At 34.9% G+C, this 21,276-nt stretch overlaps 1 protein-coding gene across 6 annotated transcripts in view; it reads left to right on the forward strand.

Moving 5' to 3' along the window:
- LOC149775642 (uncharacterized) overlaps window positions 1–21,276 on the forward strand; it is a 176,937-nt gene that overhangs the window by 147,450 nt on the left and 8,211 nt on the right. For 5 of the 6 annotated variants that reach the window (XM_089943208.1, XM_089943211.1, XM_089943215.1 and 2 more), the window contains 9 exons: window positions 957–980; window positions 6,087–6,107; window positions 10,095–10,112; window positions 11,416–11,436; window positions 11,776–11,805; window positions 12,302–12,322; window positions 17,570–17,587; window positions 17,842–17,862; window positions 19,768–19,794. In XM_089943208.1, the coding sequence (XP_089799334.1) occupies window positions 957–980; window positions 6,087–6,107; window positions 10,095–10,112; window positions 11,416–11,436; window positions 11,776–11,805; window positions 12,302–12,322; window positions 17,570–17,587; window positions 17,842–17,862; window positions 19,768–19,794 (201 nt within the window). Of the gene's footprint in view, window positions 1–956; window positions 981–6,086; window positions 6,108–10,094; window positions 10,113–11,351; window positions 11,806–12,301; window positions 12,323–17,569; window positions 17,588–17,841; window positions 17,863–19,767; window positions 19,795–21,276 lie in introns of those variants that run through there. The other variant, XM_089943213.1, reaches the window with a different exon arrangement.

Genomic DNA, 21,276 nt, shown 5'->3' on the forward strand with positions numbered 1-21,276 from the left:
TAACATACATTCTGAATATTGTATAGCAAAGAGTCATCGATCCACTTCATTCCACATTGACCCTTGACATATGTAACTAGCCAAGCAGTATCTTCCGCTCTGTTGTCTGATTGGTTGCTTCTGAAGGAAAGTGATCCTGTCAGATGCTAGTTAAATCTACCGAAGAAGATAGTGGAGAATAATGATATTGGCCTCCGTAGAAGAAGACACTTGTTTTTCCTTTTGTCCTTCAGCTTCAAGTCATACGGACATCATGAGAGTTACTATACGGAATATGTAACGGGTTACGTAACGAGTTCTGTTATTGGTCAGTTGATGTCTGTTGATATGGGCAGTAACTCTATCAACTGCAAAAGGGCAAGGGGTTAGACAAAAGGAACTTCCGCCTTGCTTCATGTATCAAGGGTCGTAAGAACTGGATAATGTACATTTTGAAAACTGATACGTAGTTGTATCTCCAAAGCAGGTATGTTTGAAAGACAATTTTGATCAACTTATATGTGCTGGAAAACAGGGTAATCGACCAAGTGCAAAACTAATGTCATGGTCTACATAGTCCAGAGCAAAATCGGCTTAAATATATCTGCAAGAGGGTTGAATATTACTGCATGACGTTTCTATAACGTGTGAAATTGTATCACATTGCCCAAGTTATACATTTTTGTTCTGTGTATATTTACAATTATGGATAAGATGAACAAATTATTAGCGTTGCGAATCTTTTTATTACATTGCTATATAATTATACCATATTTTACTATGTAGCGTTTGCATTAGGCGATCTCGTAGTTGGTTCCATGCTCAAAAGCGAGTAATTCGCGCATGAAAAAAATAGGTCAGGTCTTAGGAATTTTTGTTGATTATATTGTAAAATACTGAACCATTACCTGTCTACTGTTGTACTGATTTACTAATTTGCCATTAAAGGTGTAATTTTCATTGTAACTCTTTTTCAGGGAAATGGTTAACAAGGAGAAGGAGTAAGTACTTGCAGGATGCAAGATACATGAAATTGTATTTAACGTCGGTGATCTAAGATAAATGACACACTAACTTTGTACGAGATATTTTACAGACATAACAATAGTATTTCAGAATTCAACAGACAGGTACACAGATAGTACATATTTACAATGTAACCATACACATGTAGACTTACAGTACCAAACATAACGGTAGATTAAAGACAATGCAACATTAGGTAACAGACAATACAACAGCATATTAAAAGACAATGCAGCATTAGATAAAATACATTACCACGTGAAATTAAACTAAGCTACATCGCATAAGTAGACAACATGCAGACGCACACGTTTTATGTATGACCGTATGTAACACATCATAGAGAGAAGTATACTTAATTTAAATATGGTATATAAATGTTATATTGTGTATCAGCATGCATATTGTCAGTCATTACAGCTGATTAAAAGACAAGGCAAAATTATTTCGTATGCAGCTGTAGGTGTTAATTGGGTATAACAAATTACATTAGGATAAATGATTGTACTAAACGTTCAAATAGAAGAAGGTACTTCTTAAAATAACATTATGTTTGGAGTATTTAAGTCTGACTATCTCAGTGACGATGGTACCTCTACAGCGGAAGTGCCATTGACCGCTAAACAGATACACATAAGGCACATTTACGCTGCAGCCAGGACCGTGCCTGAATCAGCCTGTTTAATTATTTGAAATCAGAGAATGTTTTAGTTCATTGGGCAGGCTGTTCTAGACTTTGGGAGCGTCAGATATGAAAGAGAGCTCATCATACCTAGTGGTCATTATTCATGGTTGCCAAAATTTGGTTTCTTAGACTATATTGGCAGTTTTGGAAAGTGACCAGAAAATAAAAGTAATTATGTAGATTTTGTGACGTATCTTGTATACTTCAGTTGCCAAATATTTTAATCTACTAGTGTGAAGAGTAGGAAGCTTTGCTTTTCTAGCAGAGAATCATACAGTTAGTACAATCATCAAATACAAGTTTTCGTGCCCTATACTGTATTTATTTGTATTTTGTCGGAGTTATGTTTGCTACAGAAGTGTCAGACAAGGGCGCAGTAGTTGAAATTTGACCTAATAAATCATTTGTAAATTAGTAACATATTATTAGTGGACAAATAGTGGTTGAGACGTTGCAAGACGTTTAATTGTCTTGCTTCTTTTTGACAGATATTCGACATGTGGTTGCTAAAATTTGGTTGAGAATCGATATCTACTGCAAGGAGTTGTACTGAGGCCTTACGTGGATTGCATGGTTTTCTATAGTGATATTCCTTATTTTGTGCGCTTTTTGCCAAGAATAATAGTTTGGAATTTCTTAAGATATGATTGCATATAATTTGCTGCGAACCAGTCAGTCAGTTTCTTTATATACATTTGTGGAACAGCTATTAAATTATTTGGATCTTTATGGATGTCAGACATGGTATTGTCATCAGCATAAGTATACAGTGTTGTTTGTTTTGTGAAATACAGTATGTAATTTAGGAAGATATAAAATATCTGAAGTCCTAGTATTGAACCCTTTGGTATGTTCGTATTTGCCCTATATCGTCCCCTATTACTACTTATGTCTGTGAAGGGTATATCACAATTACTATATGAAGATCCCAGTTTAATGCGTTGTTTTCGGTTATACAAATAGTTTTCAGTTAGTTTGACCTAGTTTAGATCAATGTTGCAGGCTTTCGATTCTTCGATGACGATGCTGCGCAGAAGACTGGAAAGCCTAGGATAGATACATTAGTATTGCACTTGACTGGAGCCATTTTCCAGTGTCCCCCTCCAGTCCTCCCCCAGTTTAAATAGAGTTGTTTGACATTCATACCTTTTTCTAAAGGCAGATAGAAAGCTATGAAAAATGTTATCGAATTTCAGTTGTATCTGATTACATTGAAGCCTCTAAATATGTTGGAGGTGCAAGGAAAATATGAGAATCAGATTTATTGTCAATTTGGTTTACCAGTGCTTCTTTATGATGATCTGGAAATGTCCCTTTGTCAAAACATGTAATTAAAAGTTAGCTAATTTCTGAGCATAAAACGGGTACGCATAATTTAAGCAGTTTAGGTAGCATATTGTCAACGCCTGTAGATCTCTTTGCATCAAGGGTTTTCATAAATTTGTTCAACTTGTTCTCGCACTGACGATTTCAATTTGATAATAGGGTATTTTTTAGGTGGTTGATTGTTGTTAATAGCTTTTATGCTAGGGTTAGTATTGTGTTATTTATCAGACCATGTGATCCAATGGTTTTCGCAGTGTTTATGTAGCATTCGCTGAAAACTTCATACACTTTTGCTTTGTCAACAATCAGGGTATTTTTCTCCATGCGGATGATGTTACATTATGAATTTTTATTTTTGGATGATAGTAAAGGTTTAATGGTAGGCCAGAAGTCATTATATTTTTAGCCATCACTGCAGCTTTCAAAACAATATAATCAGATAGATTCTGTGTGCAATTTGGATTTTTAACGTAGCTTTAACAATGTTTCAGTCATATCGCTACGATGTCTGCAGTGTTACAGCTTATAGTGATGTTTGGCACTGGGGCATCATGCCTCAGGCATGTAGCATGATGTCCCACTCAGTCACATTATCCTGACACCAGGCTGACCCGTCCAAATACTGAACTCTTAATGCTGAGCGCCAAGCGAGGTAGCTGTTAGTACCATTTTTGTAAGTCTTTGGTATGACTCGGCCGGGGATCGAACCAACGACCTCCCCCATCCGAGGCGGACGCTCTAACCACTAGGCCACCGGAGCGGTACAGATAGATTCTGAGCTTTGTGACAAAATTTTAGGGTTTTCTTTGTTTTTGCTTTTTCAAGCCTCCAAGAATCGTCAAGTTTATTTGTTTATTTGTTAAGTGTCATACGCTTTTTATATATGGCCTTTCTAAGTCCTTTGGGGAGGGGGAACCATTTTCGATTATTTGCAGCATGATTATCAATAACCTCCAATAGCAGTATTTATCATAAATATCAACAAACGTGTTAATGCCATGAAAAAGTGGGGTTTTTTTTTTACATCGCTCAAGCCACATTCGAAATTTATACTGTTACAAAAGAACTGTGAATTGTCAGTAGCAATAGTGTCTTTCCGGGAATGAGATAAGTCTTATGCATAATAGGCAGAGTTCCCTGTAACATTTGTTAAGTTTAATGTATCAAAGACAGAAGTAAGGATTTACTTTTTTCCATATTTAAGAGGTCATATTTTAGATAAGCACCGTCTTTGATATACATGTTCATACTTGGTTAAAACGGTATTTAATTTGCTTCCTATATCTGCATCAAGGCCAGCACTTACTAAACTTGGGGGCCTGTAGGAACATAAAAAAAAAAAAAAACACATACGTTCATTGGGCCGAAATTCCGTGAGTATTGATTAAGTTAGATTACATTCTGATAACTTAATCCGCCAGAAAGGTAGATTAGATCCTATGGTAATACCTCCTCCATTACAATTTCTATCTTTCCTTTCAAGATTGTAGCCTTTGACCTTAAATAAATCTGAGCTAAAGGAAGTGTCAGTTTTAGTCTCTGATAACACAAAGAGATCTACCTGATGGTCCTGTATGATCGATATAATATCATTAAATTTATATCTTACACTGTTTATATTTAGATGACATACTGTCTTGTTATGTATTTTGCCATAGCTAACAGCGACAAGCAGTAAGTAGTTTTTAAATATTCTGGCTATCATTTTTACTGGGATATTTTATGAACTAACGATTGTCTTAATTCAAGGTATACTTCTTGATCTTATGAACCCCATAACCCTTCTAAGCAAGGGAGCGAGTTACCCCTTTCCTTCCGTCGAAATTTGGCTGCGTGCTAGAAATATGCCGTCTCGATCTGATTAGCTGTTCGACCAATCAAATCAAAATTGACAAGTATAGCTTAGCACCTAATGTACTACCTATAAGTGTTGAACGGCTGTCGAGGAAAGGTCTTTAGCCAACTGTTCAGTACACCTCGAGGATGACAAATATGTGTTTCCTTATTACACCTTGGTTGATACAGTCAGGTGGCTAAGTTTCATCTTCACCCGAACTCTTACTAACTGTCTATCGGTTTCAAACCTCGACCTGGCAAACTATTAGCTATTTTAGAAGTGGATCAAGGTGGGTGGAGTGGGGCTGAGAGATTGAAGGGCTTGAGTCTAATTCCCATTTGCTAGTTCCGACCAATCTTTTACGATGCAGAATCCATATGTACATACAGTCCGTTTGTCCGTCCATTTACACTTCTTGTAACCAGCAGTGCTCCACAATCCTTACACGATACTGGATGCTCTTTTGCAGTCGAACTGCATTTTATGCATAATTATGCCTTTTAAAGTATTCGTCTTTCTAGTTCCAGTTTTGAAGGAGTTATTGCTCCGTTTCAGTGAATTTTAATTTTTTAAATCTCAACTGCATGTGAGTCTTGTAAACAGAGTAGCTTAGAATCCAGTGAGCGTATACTGATGCAGTGTGGCTTCTACAAGGTCTCGTAGACCTAGATGTTCCTTTTATAGGCTTTGTCTTATAATCTCAGTTTAGATAGAAAATGGCCTCTGTCATGTAACTTCATACTTCGCACATGGGCTGTTTCAAGTAATCAGCATGACTGAAACGTTATTTAGCATGTTCTGATATAGTTTATGTGAAATTTATTTCGAACACCTACATGTGTCTTTAATGGGTTCTTTCTCGTTTACAATACTGAATGCAGAGTTATGATCATTTTTTATCTTTCGGTGTGGCTTGTGTTGACTTGTCCTTGAAGTGGTTGAATGTATAACATACAACATCGTCACTTAGAGCAGCCATAGTCTCCAGGGGCGCCTGCAGAATTATTTTTCTTGCTGGAGGGGGGTAGGCAAACGTGTACTGGTCAGCTTTGTTACGGATGTAGGCCAAAACATGTTTAGAGGTGAAATCGTGGTGGGGGGGGGGGAGTCCCTCCCCTGCCCCTATGTGCGGGAGCCCGTGATAGCTCCTGACCAGCCATTTTGTCCTAACGTTGGTTTCCCATCAATAGACACGATTAGTATTTATATATCGTTCATTTGTTTTCCTTTCAGACTGACAGTGGAGACATTTTCGTAAGTCAGAATGCTGGTGTTATTCACTATCGTTGCGTCCATAGCAAAGCTAAACAGTAGAAGACAATAAAATCACATGATCGATTTCCAATTTTTCGTCTCCTTTAAAAGTCAGTTGGTCTGGAAATAAACATTCCTCTTAAGAAGATACAGATTTCTTGTCAGCCAGGGAAAACCAAACAAAGAAAGAAAGAATATCGATGTAATCAACTGAAAATTGCATATTGCATTGTAGATAACAGTTATACTCTTTTTATTCTTTGTCTTTCCATGGCTCCGTTCGACGAGGTAGACGAAGCTCTTAAGGTAATCACTTTCCCCTCCATCAGCAGTTTGGTTTGCATAAGGTAACTTGGTGGTTTACTGGAAATATTTAGAATCAATCAAATTTGGTTCGTAAACTTATTTTCATCAGACCACGAACGAGATTCATTTTCAATATTTATGTCATCGTTTAGATGATTTATGTTATTTATGGCCTTATTTACCAATCTTTCTAACTTTAGTTTGTGCAGCTAAGTCCTAGCAAGGAATTCAACCAAATCTGAACTTCAGCGTTACTTCCATAAGACATTTAACGAGTTTGATTTCCAGCCTTTAGTGTTGTCATTAGCAGGAGTTGAATCTCCTGACTCTTCATTCTCCTACCTTTGTTTCCCAGCATAGCTGAACTATGTCGTGTTGTATTTCAACTAAATTTTAAATGCAATACTGTATTGACGATATCTTGAAAGACTTTAGATTTCCAACGTCCGATTGCATAATTTATAGGCGATATTCAACCTAATTAATCGTTCAACAGTAGTTTGGTTTCTAGAGCATTCACACTACCATGGATTTGATTTCACCAAATTTAATGTGCATATTTATATTGATGAGGCCTTGAATAAGCTATGTCCAGCATTCCACGGCATCATTTAAAAAAGTTATGGCTCCTGATTGTCCATCGTCCAAAACATGGTTTGTGCGTTATATCTTTTTTTGAGGCTTGTTGGATTTCAATTAAATTTAGGATGCATAAGTATATTGATAAGACCTTTTGAGAAATTTGATATCCAACATTCGGTGGCATCATTTACAGGGATTAATGGTCCCAGAATGCTTGTCTCCCTAACCGCTTGGTTTCCACGCATAACATTGAAAAATATCATTTCATTTCAGCCATAGTTGGTAAACATACTTCTACTATCGAGGCCTTCAATTCATTGGAATACTTGCGTTCCACGTCTTCATTAACTTATTCTATTCTTCATGAAAGCAAATCTTTCACCAGTGGTTTGTGCCGCAAAAAGGTAGCTAAAATCATTAGCACCTGTATATTGCTAACACCTTGGATAAAATATATTTCAAGTATCTCGAATAATTTCCACGAGTTGTGTCCCATGATTGATCGTCCTCAAAACATTGCTGTCTGAAGCATAACGTACGTAAGTATCGTTCGATTTCCACCAAATTGAGTACGCATCCTTCTCAACGACAAGTCCTTGAAGGACACACGGTACTAATGATATGGAAAAATGGGAACGAGCCTGGAAATGGGTAAACATAAAATAGAGTGTATATGGGTTTGGCTGACCAGGATTGGTTAATAATGCAAGTTATATTTTAAAAAAAGAATCGTTTGAGAGCGTATCCTAGTTGTAAGTAAAACAAACAGAGACATTGTTTTATTGATGCAATTTCTGTCCTTTGAAAGTCTTGAGTTTGGAACAGTCATTACTAAAATTAGCACCTGACTCGTTGGTGCGGAATTGAAAGCACATGTTTCAAAAAAGAAAATGCCGCGGCTCATATTCTTTCCTCAACACAGAAACTGACATCCAGGTTTCATCTGCACTAATACATATAGGTTTTTGATCATGAGCACTCAAAACTTTTAAGTTACTGAATTTTGAATATCATGGTGTTTGCATAGGTTTACTATGGAAACTGAATTAGTACCGTGAGTCCTATAGACAACCAGAGCAAAACAGTGACTCCACATATGCAAGTGAAATTAACTTTACTATAAATGCAATCATATGGTTATAGTTGTGGATAACAAGCAAAATTAATACCTTCTGTAAACCACAGAGTGACATTCAGTGGGATATTAAACACATATTCAGATATATCAACTGTTGCCAAGAAGGGGGGAGGGGGAACACTGTGTAGATTTGACTATGTTGTATGGAGTATTTTGCACTTTGGTTTATATCTAAGTAATATATATATATATATATATATATATATATATATATATATATATATATATATATATATATATATATATATATATATATATATATATATATATATATATGTGTGTGTGTGTGTGTGTGTGTGTGTGTGTATGCATGTATAACATTTTTACAATTTACCATTTACAGAGTAATTACAGTAAGCAATATGATATTTCCTAGTTGTGTTTTGAAGCATATTGCTTCAGATATGATCACTTAGGTCTCTTCCACCATGCTTAATGGTGATGACCTCTCATGGCTTTTTGTCCCACTAATTTCTGTCAGTGAAAGTTTTGAAAGTTCATATTTTGCATTTAAATGGACTTGTGTCTACCTTACTTTAGTTTTAAATTATATGTTTTCTGGTGGGGGGAATAAGACAACGCTGGTAATATATTTCAGCATTAAATTGAAGAGCGAAAAATGGTGATATTTAAAATGATGATTCTTATTAGACAGCTTTATTTTAGTATTTTTTCTGATTTTCTTAAATAAAGCTCAAATATTTAAATGTTGCCTGATATGCACCATTGGTTTTTAGGTGAAGAATAACTTGCAATATAATGTAATATTCCCTAATGTAATCTTTGACAAGCAGAACTATGCACATTGCTTACTTATGCATTGAACTTCTTACTATTCCTAGGGCTGTCAAAAAAGTCAAGGGTGAATATAGGACACACGGTACAAATGATATGGAAAAATGGGAACCAACCTGGAAATGGGTGAACATAAAATAGAGTATATGGGTTTGGCTGACCAGGATTGGTTAATAATGTAAATTATATTTTAGGAAAAAGAATCTTTTGAGAACTTATCCTAGTTGTAAGTGAGGAAAAAAATAGAGACATTGTTTTATTGATGGAATTTCAGTTCTTTAACAGTCTTGAGTGTGGAACACTCATTACTACAATTAACACCTGACTCTGGTGCGGAATTGAAAGCACATGTTTCAAACACATGCAGGTCCAGAAAATGCTGCGGCTCATATCCTTTCCTCAATTCAGAAGCTGACTTCCAGGTTTCATCTATACTAATACGTATAGGTTTGATCATGAGTACTCAAAAATTTAAAGTTATTGAATTTTGAATATCATGGTGTTTGCATAGGTTTGCCTAGGTTTACTATGGGAACTGAATTAGTACCGCGAGTCCTGAATGTACTTGGTTTCCAGTGTTCGACTACATTTGCACGAGTTATGTTCCTTGATAGTCGGTCTCCAAAGCTTTGCTTTTCACCGCTTAACTTTTCCAAGGATAGTTGGGTTTCATATAAATTCGATACGAAGCTTATTTAATAACCTCTCATGATTTCGATGATTGAAATATAATATTTTTTCAACGTGCCACATGATTTAGAGGAGTCATGGACCGATGTCACATTATTTTCTATGTTCGTTTTCCGGGCATAACATTTTCTAGGACTATTGTATTAAACATAAGTGTTGTGGCTTCTTTTACATTGACCAGATCTTAAATAACAGTAATTTTCAGACGTCAGTTCTTGTAAGATTATTTGTAATGTCACAATATGATAAATTAGTGTAGGGATGCTCCATTGTTTAAAACTTTATGTCATGCATATTCACTCTATTATTTGATTCAAGGCGAATATTACACTGTTTAGCTCTTATGTGAGATCAATTTCCAGCATTTTCCATTATCATTTTGTATAATTACGGGCAATATAAGCAAGTCTCAATAAGTCTTTAGCTTTTGTCCCACGTTATCTCTTTTATTGATCTTTATACATTATAACTTTCAGACAAATAAAAATGGAAAGGTATCTCTCTATCTCTCTCTCTCTCTCTCTAACAACAATATTTATTTCACGTTTATAATGGGACTTAAGCTCACTAATTTATTCCCCGCCAAGGACAGACAGACACACAGACACACACACACACACACACACACACACACACACACACACACATATATATATATATATATATATATATATATATATATATATATATATATATATATATATCAAAGCTGTATATTTCATAAAGGGCTATTCATGTACGTTGAAGAAAATATAATATTTCAATCATTAATGACTTTCCGCTCCATACGAATGCTAAAGCGCTCGTTCTGCAGATAACACAGCCTAGCATGACAGAGTGATACAATTCCTTCTCCTTTGCAACATTTGCAACAGGGTGTTGTTACTCTGATGCCGTGGTGCAAATAAAAAAAATGCAATCGAACACAGAAAAAACTACTGTGAGACAATTGGAATTCTAATGTGCTGCCAGTCTTGCAAGATTGTTAAATACCTGGATCGAGCCTCTAGAATTATTACAAGCACAGGCTGTCCATCCTCCCATTTTAATCCTCAATTTACGTTAATTACCTCTTAATATTAGAGTAAAGAACTTTAAGCTATGTTGACATGTAACTCGTGTCATAACATGGCTCCACAATGTATCAATGATCTAAATTCAGTTCACAATATTCATTCACACAGTCTGTGGTCTATTCCAAACTCTAATCTTCGTTTGTCTAACTCTAAAACGGCTCTGTACAAACATCTTTTACATATCCGCAGCACTCTGATAACAAACAAGCACAAGCACGCTATTCTTGTAAGAACGTACTTCGCAAATGTCTTCGTCTGATTATGCCCTAGCACCATAACATTGATATACTTAACTTGGTTGCCACCTCCACCGTCACATCTCCCAAAATTTACGTGTATAACATGTATATGTTTTCATTTAATCTGTGTGTATTTTTTAATCCAATGTGTGTTTGTTTATTTTATGATAACATGTGAATGTGATGTATATTTTAATCTAATTTATGTGTATCTTGTATGTATGATAAATGGGTGTGTATATTTTATGATTACATGTGAGTGTATCAGACATAGTAGTCGGTAAGAGTCTTGTTTCTACATATACGTTGCCTTTATAGGTTTAATAGGTGATATATATATATATATATATATATATATATATATATATATATATATATATATATATATTTCACGTTAATTATAGCCTCTTATTGTATCAATTCATATATGTGCTCTCAAATACATGACACAACTTCGTAATTGAAATTTTGTCATTCTGCAGAGAAAACCAAGAAAACATACGGTGAGACAAATTTTACTTTCATCATATATTTATCTAACCTCATATTAAGGGTACATGACGTATACTTTTTCTGTTTTATATAAATCTAACTTTTTCTCATGCAGCTACATAGCTGTTTTCTGAATTTACTCTCAAAGCATTAATTGACGGAAAATTAAATGTAAGCGTTGGTGTCACACAACATTATTAGAAATTTTATTATGGGAATTGTGTATGTTCTAACAAATTTTCATGTTAAAATATTTCAAAAACTCATGTTTTTTTTTTTAATTCTAGTTCCTGATACGGAATAGGTATTGGCAGACATTAGCTTAATATTTTAGATTCGATATTTTCCAGATTTAGTACATGGTTCAGTACTAAATACGAGTGAGTATGCTCTCTCTCTCTCTCTCTCTCTCTCTCTCTCTCACACGAACACACACACACATACACACACGCATTATTATTTAGGAACAGAGAAAGAAATTTTAATTGGATCATTACCTTTATTGCGTGACATCACAATAATATCAATAAATCTGTCTGAATATTCTTCTTTCTATGTCCTTCTTGAAATATTGTAGTACTGACGACTACATCTAAGCCTGGTTGATTGATATTGGATCCAAATTAATTGTTCTCACACTATAGTTTTATTATTGCTATATTCATTATGCCACTCAGCCATAGGTGTCCTTGAATTGGGCTATTTCGTATCGTCGAGCCATCTGTTTATGAGTCTGTCCACATCTCTCCACATTGACAAGACTATGTATTACGTACATTTTTAAATATTCCAAGTTTTTATATCTTTTTGAATTACATGTCCCTGACATACTTCAATCTCTGCTAAACTTTGTTCTCTTTAACTTTTTATTTTCAGAACCACAGAACAGGACAAAATGTAAGTTTCGTTGCTTTTTTATTGCAGCAAATCTTTACTAACCCTCACTTTTAACGCGATGGAGCATATATATAATCAACATCGTATTCTGATATTATAGGACACACGGTACTAATTGTATGGAAAAATGGAAACTAGTCTGGAAATGGGTGAACATAAAATAGAGTATATATGGGTGTCCATGATTGGTTGATAATGAAAGTTATTTTGTAGGGAAAATAACATTTTCAGAGCTTATCCTAGCAGTAACTTTAAAAAAGAGGCATTGTTTTCTTGATTGAATTAGCACCTGACTCTTTGGTGCGAAATTAAAAGCACATATTTCAAACACATGCAGGTCCAGAACATGCTGCGGCTTATATCCTTCTCTCTACACAGAAGCCGTCATCCAGATTTCATCTATGCTGATAAATATAGGTTTGATCACGACCTCTCAGAAATTTAAAGTTATTGAATTTTTAATATCATGATGTTTCCATATGTTTACTATGGAAACTGATAAAGTACCGTAAGTCCTTCAACCCCTTTTTAGACAGTCGTAAGCGTCACAAAACTGTCAGAAGACGTAGATATATTGGATAGGTTGGTGTATCTTGCATTATGTTCGTTCTCACAAAAAGTAGTTGTTTTTGTGAACCTTAGTAAGAGAATTTAGACAGCTGTTTGTAAAACTCCCATCAGTAGTATACATTTCTTGGGGACAGAAGGTATCACGTCATACTTTTTGGTAAATTTGTATGAGCATGCAATAAAGGCAATTTTAATTTTAGGATCACCAATACTGACGTCCACCTCTTTTTCTGATAACAAAGAACCTTCAGAACGTGAAAAAAACTTTGCCCAATCAAACCAAATGTTGATGGTGCCTTCATCCTACGGAAATATGTTTGTGTATGTCTAATACACAACAGTAGAATGAACTGGAGTAGTGGGGGTAGAGTTCAAGGCATAAGCACCCTCATAAATGCCTTTTGGGACAAAATAAGAAAGTGAGCTTAACCCGACCACAAGCAACCAAACGATTCTTGTGCTTCTCTGATACATTGATACACACCATTAAATGGACCTAAGCAAACCCTGCACTCGTATCGATAGCCAAGGCATCTTGCATCACGGTCCGACTTATGCGTGTTCCTTACTACTGCCTAAATGGGTGGCACTTTCTCATGCAGACGTTTGGATCCTCCTCCATCGCGATTAATGGAGCTGCCGTGAAATGTAGAGAAATTCTTGTAAGCAGTTCTCAGTTCGACGTCTCCTGCTTTGCATAGTGCAAGCTAGTCGCTCATTTAGGAATCCAGATGGCGCTTTTTGAAAACCGTCATTGCGTAGGAAATTCCGCAATATCTTCTTTTAAATATATTTTATTGTCATTTTCTTAAACAACATGGGATTGGACTCCTGTTACTTAAGAAAAGGTAATTTCCCAAAACTTACAAAAATGATCCAAAGATGATGTAAATTAAACAAAAGTTCGAGTACGTCGCATAAACAAGGTAAATATTTCCTATACTGAAAGACGTGTAACAATTGAAAACAAAAGAGAATAAACATATAGCTATGTTGTTTAGTAGAGAAGCAATTCCGGAGAAAGAGAGGAAGAGAGCGTGTGTGAGAGAAAAGATATTGCAATGATTATGGTCACTGTTGTCCATTTCATTAATTTTATTGATATAATATATAGTATATAATTATAAGTATATAAAAAACGTCTGGTTTCTTGGAAATATTTCGGAATATTACAGTATTTCTTCCTTACTTAGTTTGACTTTTCATTTCAAGAATAAATCTAGATTTACACAAACATCAAGATTTACACAAAAAGCGCGGTGATGGAACGAAAGCGCCAGAATCTTTGCGTATTTAATAACGGGCAGTAGAAAACAAAATCGTATTCAACAACTTCAACACGTGCACACATGAGAGAGTTAACTAAATTCATAATACGGTGGTGGCCTCTTGGTTGGATTAAATAAAAAAAATAGTTTCCAAAGGTATAATAATTAGGAGATTTTAGAATATCTTCAGTGAGGGTAGAGATTGATGTGCTACATTTGGAGTTACATGGAAGACAATGAGATGTTGTATAACTCTTTTTTTGAAGAGAGTTTCTTAAATAATTATATACATAATTATTATAATAGAATACATATGTTATAATCTCTTATATTTCCTTCTCTGTGAAAGAGTTTACTGAACCAGTTTCCACATAAAGAGACTATCTAGAACATTGATGGATAGACCTGTAAAATTGCATGCTATTCCATCTGACTATTTAATCGCTTCGAATCTTCAATAAAGCAATTATCCCAGGTCTTAGCAATATATTCTAAAATTGGACACACCAATCGTATCTATTTGGCGAAAGTGGTTCTGTGAAAAGAGGTTTTAGTTGTGTTCAACTTAGTTATTTAAATACGTTCAGAATAATGATATTAATTTGACTAGGCCCTTACCATCAGATAATTATATTAGTTTTAAGTGTCGATGGCTTTTAACAGTAACTAAATTCATATTATCGAACGAGCATTTCAGAAAGGAGAAATTACTCGATTGACAATTCATTATGTTTTTCAAGACCATTGGTTGTAACACTTTGTACTTGTGCAGGGTCTGCAGAGCGCGTGCTCGCGCGCGCGCGCGGACGTGTGTGTGTGTGTGTGTGTGTGTGCAAGAAATAGTACAGGGCCTAGCATGGAACCTTGGAGAATACCAGCGGTTATCTGATATTTTGTTGATATTGAATTTTGATACAAAACTCTCTGGAAGCAGTTTGCCAAGTAGCTTTCAAGCCATGTTAGAAGTTTACCGCTAATTATACTTTTCTGAACTTATAAACTAAACTTTTAATCCGTAGTGTATCAAAAGCATACATCAAGGAACTTTAAATGCATTGTTTCGTTAGAAACAAGAGGAATACATTATGTGATACAGCTCGATTAGTTGATGAGGTTGATGAAGTGTTGAACCGCCTGGAAGAAATTTAGACTTGATTTATATGTTAAATCATTTTCATACACAAAATATTATTTAGGTGTGTAAATATAATTCTTTTAAAAACATTGGACACACATCTCAATAGAAACATTGGTCTATCATTAGACGATAGAGTTTTGTATCCTTATAAATTGGCATCACATGCGCTAATTTGAACTGTGCGGGAAACACGCTGGCTTCAAATGATTAAACAGATACTATAATATCAGCATTTTTCCGGCAGTATCAATTTTCTTGTTTATCATTGCTGCCACGAAACACTAATTCAAATACCGAACGAAGAATTAGCAGCGTATGATGATGACCCCACCCCCACCCCACACTCTTATTATGATCTTTCCTAGAGATTAACAAGGCTACTTATATTTGATGAATCAACACAAAACTTTAGTTTGGTAAAAAAAAATATTTGTTTTCACTCGTGTTGTTTCAATACACACCTATCGATACGGTATGCGGTAGCTGCAATTTCGACTCGCAGCTTTTTTCAGTTAAGCCCAGTTTGTTCCTTTAACAAGACCGCATAATCTGTCAAAATTTGCGGTTGTGCAAATCCGAACATCTGGCTTCAATTGCAACTGACTTTAATATCGTATCTTTTACAACCTATGTGGCTTCATGATCGCTGAGAGAAATCTCAATTGGGGACCACACCCGAAACAATCACATGCGTGCGGTCATTAAGATGAGCTTAAATCTCTATTATATGAATTTGTTCGGTAATTATGTCATGCAGATTATTTACCCTTAATATATCAGATACAACAGATGGTAATGCGTGTAGGAAATCTATATCCCAATCACAACGAACAATAACACGGGGTGTTTAATCTAATGCTACACTAATGGTTTATTTAAACCTAGACCAAAATTGTCTATACATAGTTTCCGGGCGACGTATAGTACAGACTAGTAATGATTCCATGTAATCAACTAGAACGCCACCACCCACCATGATTTGAAATATCAGCCCTACAGAGCTCACAAAAATAGCAGGTTATAAGGATTTTCTTCGCTATCAAAGACAAAAGTATGTATAAAGCCAAATTCTGTACTGATGCTCATTGTAAAGCTAAATTCTGTAACGATGCTCATTGTAAAGCCAAAGTCTGGAATGATGCTCATTATAAAGCCAAAGTCTGGAATGATGCTCATTGTAAAGCCAAATTCTGTACTGATGCTCATTGTTAAGCTAAATTATGTAACGATGCTCATTGTAAAGCTAAATTCTGTAACCATGCTCATTATAAAGCCAAAGTCTGTAATGATGCTTATTGTAAAGCCAAAGTCTGTAATGATGCTCATTGTAAAGCTAAACTCTGTAGCGATGCTCATTGTTTAAATTCTCTAAACGTTCCTCATTGTAAAGCTAATTTATGTAAATGATACTCAGTGTTAGGTTAAATTTTGTAACAATGCTGCTTGTTAAGATAAATTATGTAATGATGCTCAGTGTTAAACTAAATTCTGTAACGATGCTCAGTGTGTAATGATGCTCACTGTTATGGTGAATTCTGAAACATTCTCATTGTTAAGCTAAATTCATGAAATTTTCAATGTTTCTTAACTAAGGTTCCTGCAATTTCAATTTCAAGGAATTAAATTATGTGCTCTGGGCATTTTTTCAGAATGTGGAGTTTAGAGTTAGGGTTGCTGATTTTTTTTTAAAATGTCTTTGGAGAAGCTGATTAATATGTGCTGTGTGCCTAAATTCCAGACAAACCAGTTTCAATTTAAGCAGCTGTCAAAATCTTGCTTTATGATTGTTTCTTACACAAAATGTATATTGAAATAAATCACAGAAGATTTCTTATAATCACTAAGTTATATGCATAGTTTGTGTATTCATTGTAAATATCAAATGCGGAATGATGAGATATGTTTTGTAAAGCATACATGATCTCAAAAAAAGATCGTGCTTTTGTTTTCTCATTTAGAAGTCTCAAGTAAAATTAACACGTTGTTTCACTATATTTGTCACACATTTGTATTTTGGGTCATATTAAAGATTACCCCGAGTTATAAAATATATACAGTGACGTAAAACGCGGTCTACAATACAATTATGTAAATTCTGGATTAACATCATTTCACTATTTTTATAGCTGTGTTTTCAGTTTGTATATTTGATGAACAAAAGCCCCGACCTGTATGTGTCTTTATATTTGAGAAAAATTGACCTTCAGTATATCCACATTCCAAATATGATTTGTTAGCTTGAGAATGCTTTCAAAACTTATTTTCTTTCAGAATGTTCGAAGAAATAAGGTATTCTCTCTCTCTCTCTCTCTCTCTCTCATCAGCGAATATCACTTAGTTTGTCCTGCCGATGGTTTAAAGACTCAGATCATTTTGTACGAAATAAATCACGAAAATTCTTCAGTAATCGTGTAGACGTCCACATGAAATCACGTGTAAATTGATTTTCATTTCTATTTCTACAATATATCATGAACCATACCGTATGCCTCAGAGTTTAATGAATCTTATTTTACTTATTATTATACTTATTATTATTGCAGAAAGTGGTTCACAAGAGCAAGGTAAGGTTTACATTTGCTTCTAAAACAAAATCACAATGTTAACATCTGTATGCTGATTATGTGTGTTTACTCGTGTTTAGAATCCATTTATGAAAGAAAAGTTGGACTATTACTTAATTTATGATTATTATTACTAATTTTTCTTTCTCTTTCTACCTCTCTCTCTCTCGTTCTCTCTCTCTCTCTCTATCTGTGTGTGTATATATATATATATATATATATATATATATAGAGAGAGAGAGAGAGAGAGAGAGAGAGAGAGAGAGAGAGAGAGAAAGAGAGAGGGAGAGGGAGATTAATAAAATCTTACAAGCCGTCCCATTTTTGTAGAAGTTGAATATGCAGCGTGAAACACATCATAGGAAAAAAATGAAAATAGTAAAATCAAAAACAAACATAATAATAAAATCATATTTCTTTTCTCATTTCATTTTATTTCTCAATCTTCCGTGTCAACCGCCGCAAAGAGACAAATTAGAGTACGTACTCAGTCATTATCTGGTAGTACTCTTCATGAAATGTAGCTTACAGTAATCGATCACTACATTTGCGGATCAAATGGATTATAATGCTCATGTTATTCGTCAACTAAAACCGCTTATCGGTATGCATAGCTTTGCCAAAATTTTGCAATGACCAACACTTTCACAGTCTAATGGTACTTGCATTTAGTTTTAATTTTTGGTATTAGTGCTCATAATTAAATGCTTGAAAGATTTACGTTCACATGATTCAGAGGTTTAGAGAGCTGCGGACATGGGCTGGTCATTATTGATGGTCCACTGTATGCACAGTCTATGCAGAGTTTCCTAATCTTAGGGACCTGGGTTTTTTATTAAGGATTCATAAAACATTAGGTCCTGATTGTGTTGTTAACGGGCCATATTATGTACAGTCCTAACAGGACTTCATAAAGCAATGGACCTGGTATTCTTATTGCGAGTCCACAATATGCATAGTCCAAGAGAAGTTTCGATAAGCTGGACTATCGGGGTTGTTATTGAGAGTTCGTTGTCTGGAATGTGCTAGCAAACCTCAGATCACAGTTATCTCTCTTCCTCCCCCACCCAAGGACGCTTTGAAATGTACCAAAATCAGGAAGATATTCCGAAAGAATAGTGTCTGCTGTCATGGTCTGTTTCTCACTGATTTATGTAGTAAAGTTACTCAGTTACTCATTGTAATAATGATGAATAGGAAGACTTTAAACTGTATAACATTGCATAGAAGGAAGCATTTGCTTCTTTTGTTTAATGAAATCAGCTTGTTGGTTAGTTTGTTTACATTAGTAATGCACAAAATCGAGCCGGTGTACCTATGTCACCCTGCAAGATTTCTTAAATGTTGGTTGGTTAATGTTTAGCAAAACCCCACAGAGATCTATCAGGTATCGTAAAAGTGTCATAATATTGAATGGTTAGACATAAAATAGAAGAAAAATCACTGTGGTCTGAGGCCAGCAAAACTTCATCAAGATGGGTTCATGTGCCTTTTATTGATGCCTCTAAGTATGCTCAGTCCCAGCAGAACATCGTAAAGTTGGGGCCTTGGGGTTTTGAAGAGTGTGTGTGTGTGTGTGTGTGTGTGTGTGTGTGTGTGTGGCGGGGTGGATGGATTGTTTTTCATATTTAGGCACAACAAGCTGTCCGATGACATTGGAGACAGGAGTCCTTGTATAATTTTGAATGGTTTGCTTTATACGCTCCTAAATATTAAAAAAAAATGTCTTAAACAATTTTCAATATTTAGAAATGTGTCTCAATTATGAACAGGGTGAAGTTATTCTTATCTCGCTATTTATCTAACAAATTCTGCAGAAATTGTTTTCTTTCTATTGTTAAGTAAATATATATTGATACAAATGTATTGCAAAATGTTTTTATTATTATACATGTGAATTTACAGTTCCATTCTTGAGGATAGATCGATCAGGTAAGCTGAGGCACCATGAATTTTTTGTGAAAACTTATTCAATTATCTTAATTTCCACAACAATTATAACAATTAGACGTCAATTGTCAGCAGACTAAGAGAGAGAGAGAGAGAGAGAGAGAGAGCAGTTAATCAAATGATTCATTAAAATCTGTCATATTAACTGAAATAATTGGAAGTACGTACTTAACGTGCAAATCAAATAAATATTGCTAATTAACCTTTATTTATGGTCATAAGAATAGAGCAATATTCTTTACATGTTTTCGTTATTATATTCCTTCAATGAATTGTATCGAACGTCACTATTGACAGTATGATTATTTTCCATGAGTATGTATTCATCTGGTGAGTGGTATCTTAGCATACAGCGGGCTTATCTAAATTGAGAACCTGTTGTTTCAATTGAAAGGACTTGCCTATTGATTATAGCATTGTCATTTATACAAACTTCAAAGTATTTGTCAGGCCAAATTCTTCCAACTAAAGAACAGGAGATTGTTTGATAAAAATGTATGAGAAACTTTTAGGATTTAACAATTGTAACTTGTATTATATACATTGTATCAACCTCGTAGGTGAACGGGTATTCGGAGTTTTCACTCCCAGTTATGTTGGGGTGGTAGTTCAGGGCGCATTTTCATATCCAAAAAATAAAAGTCGCAGAAACCACACAGTAGTCGCTTTAATGGGACTGACAAGATTAACCGACATTGCATCGAACTAAACCTGCCTGATAATGATAAACATAATTATATACGGAATAGGAAATACAGGGCATGCGCTCTAGCTTTTCATAATTGTTTGAATATCTACAGCGCGGTAGGTAATATCGTAATAGATTTAGTCTAGTTTCGGAGATGCTACGACAAACCACGCGAATCCTTGTAACCAATCAGTGGTCAGCGGACCGTCGTTCAGCAGTCTGTTAATATTTAGTTGACAGTTGGATGAAGTCTGCATTCCAGCAATTATTCGTTTATTCATCTGCGTTCTACCTTTGCAGACGGTGATTCATATCAGTATCTGGTAACGTTCCCATGGCGTATCAGCGGGTATAACTCATTGCATTGTTCTAAAATGCTGTTAATAAATCTGTTTTTCTAGAAACTGCTTGTACAATGCGGGCTTCCTTAACACTTGCTTAGCAGCTGTCATGTGCTCAAACATCACAAAAATTCTTGCAATGGATAAATAATTACAGAAATTTGAAAACATGACTTAAAAGATAAAAAGCGAAAATTTGTACACAGTAATCTCAACATCTCATTATGGATCAGAAGTATCGGCATTTGTTAAAGCAAATGCTGTTGAATAGATACACTTAAAATGCATTTGAAATCGTCTTGGGATTAAATAAAGTATGTGCACAAAATGGTTTCGCATCTGTCAAATTCGGACGAATGCCATTACAGATTAATAAATATTACCAAGGTCTCAAATAATGGACAAAACTTATCTCATCTGATAAGAAAAATATAT

The sequence above is a fragment of the Sinohyriopsis cumingii genome, chromosome 19 (genome assembly GCF_028554795.1).
Source record: "Sinohyriopsis cumingii isolate HCF-2022 chromosome 19, ASM2855479v2, whole genome shotgun sequence".
NCBI lineage: Eukaryota > Metazoa > Mollusca > Bivalvia > Unionida > Unionidae > Sinohyriopsis > Sinohyriopsis cumingii.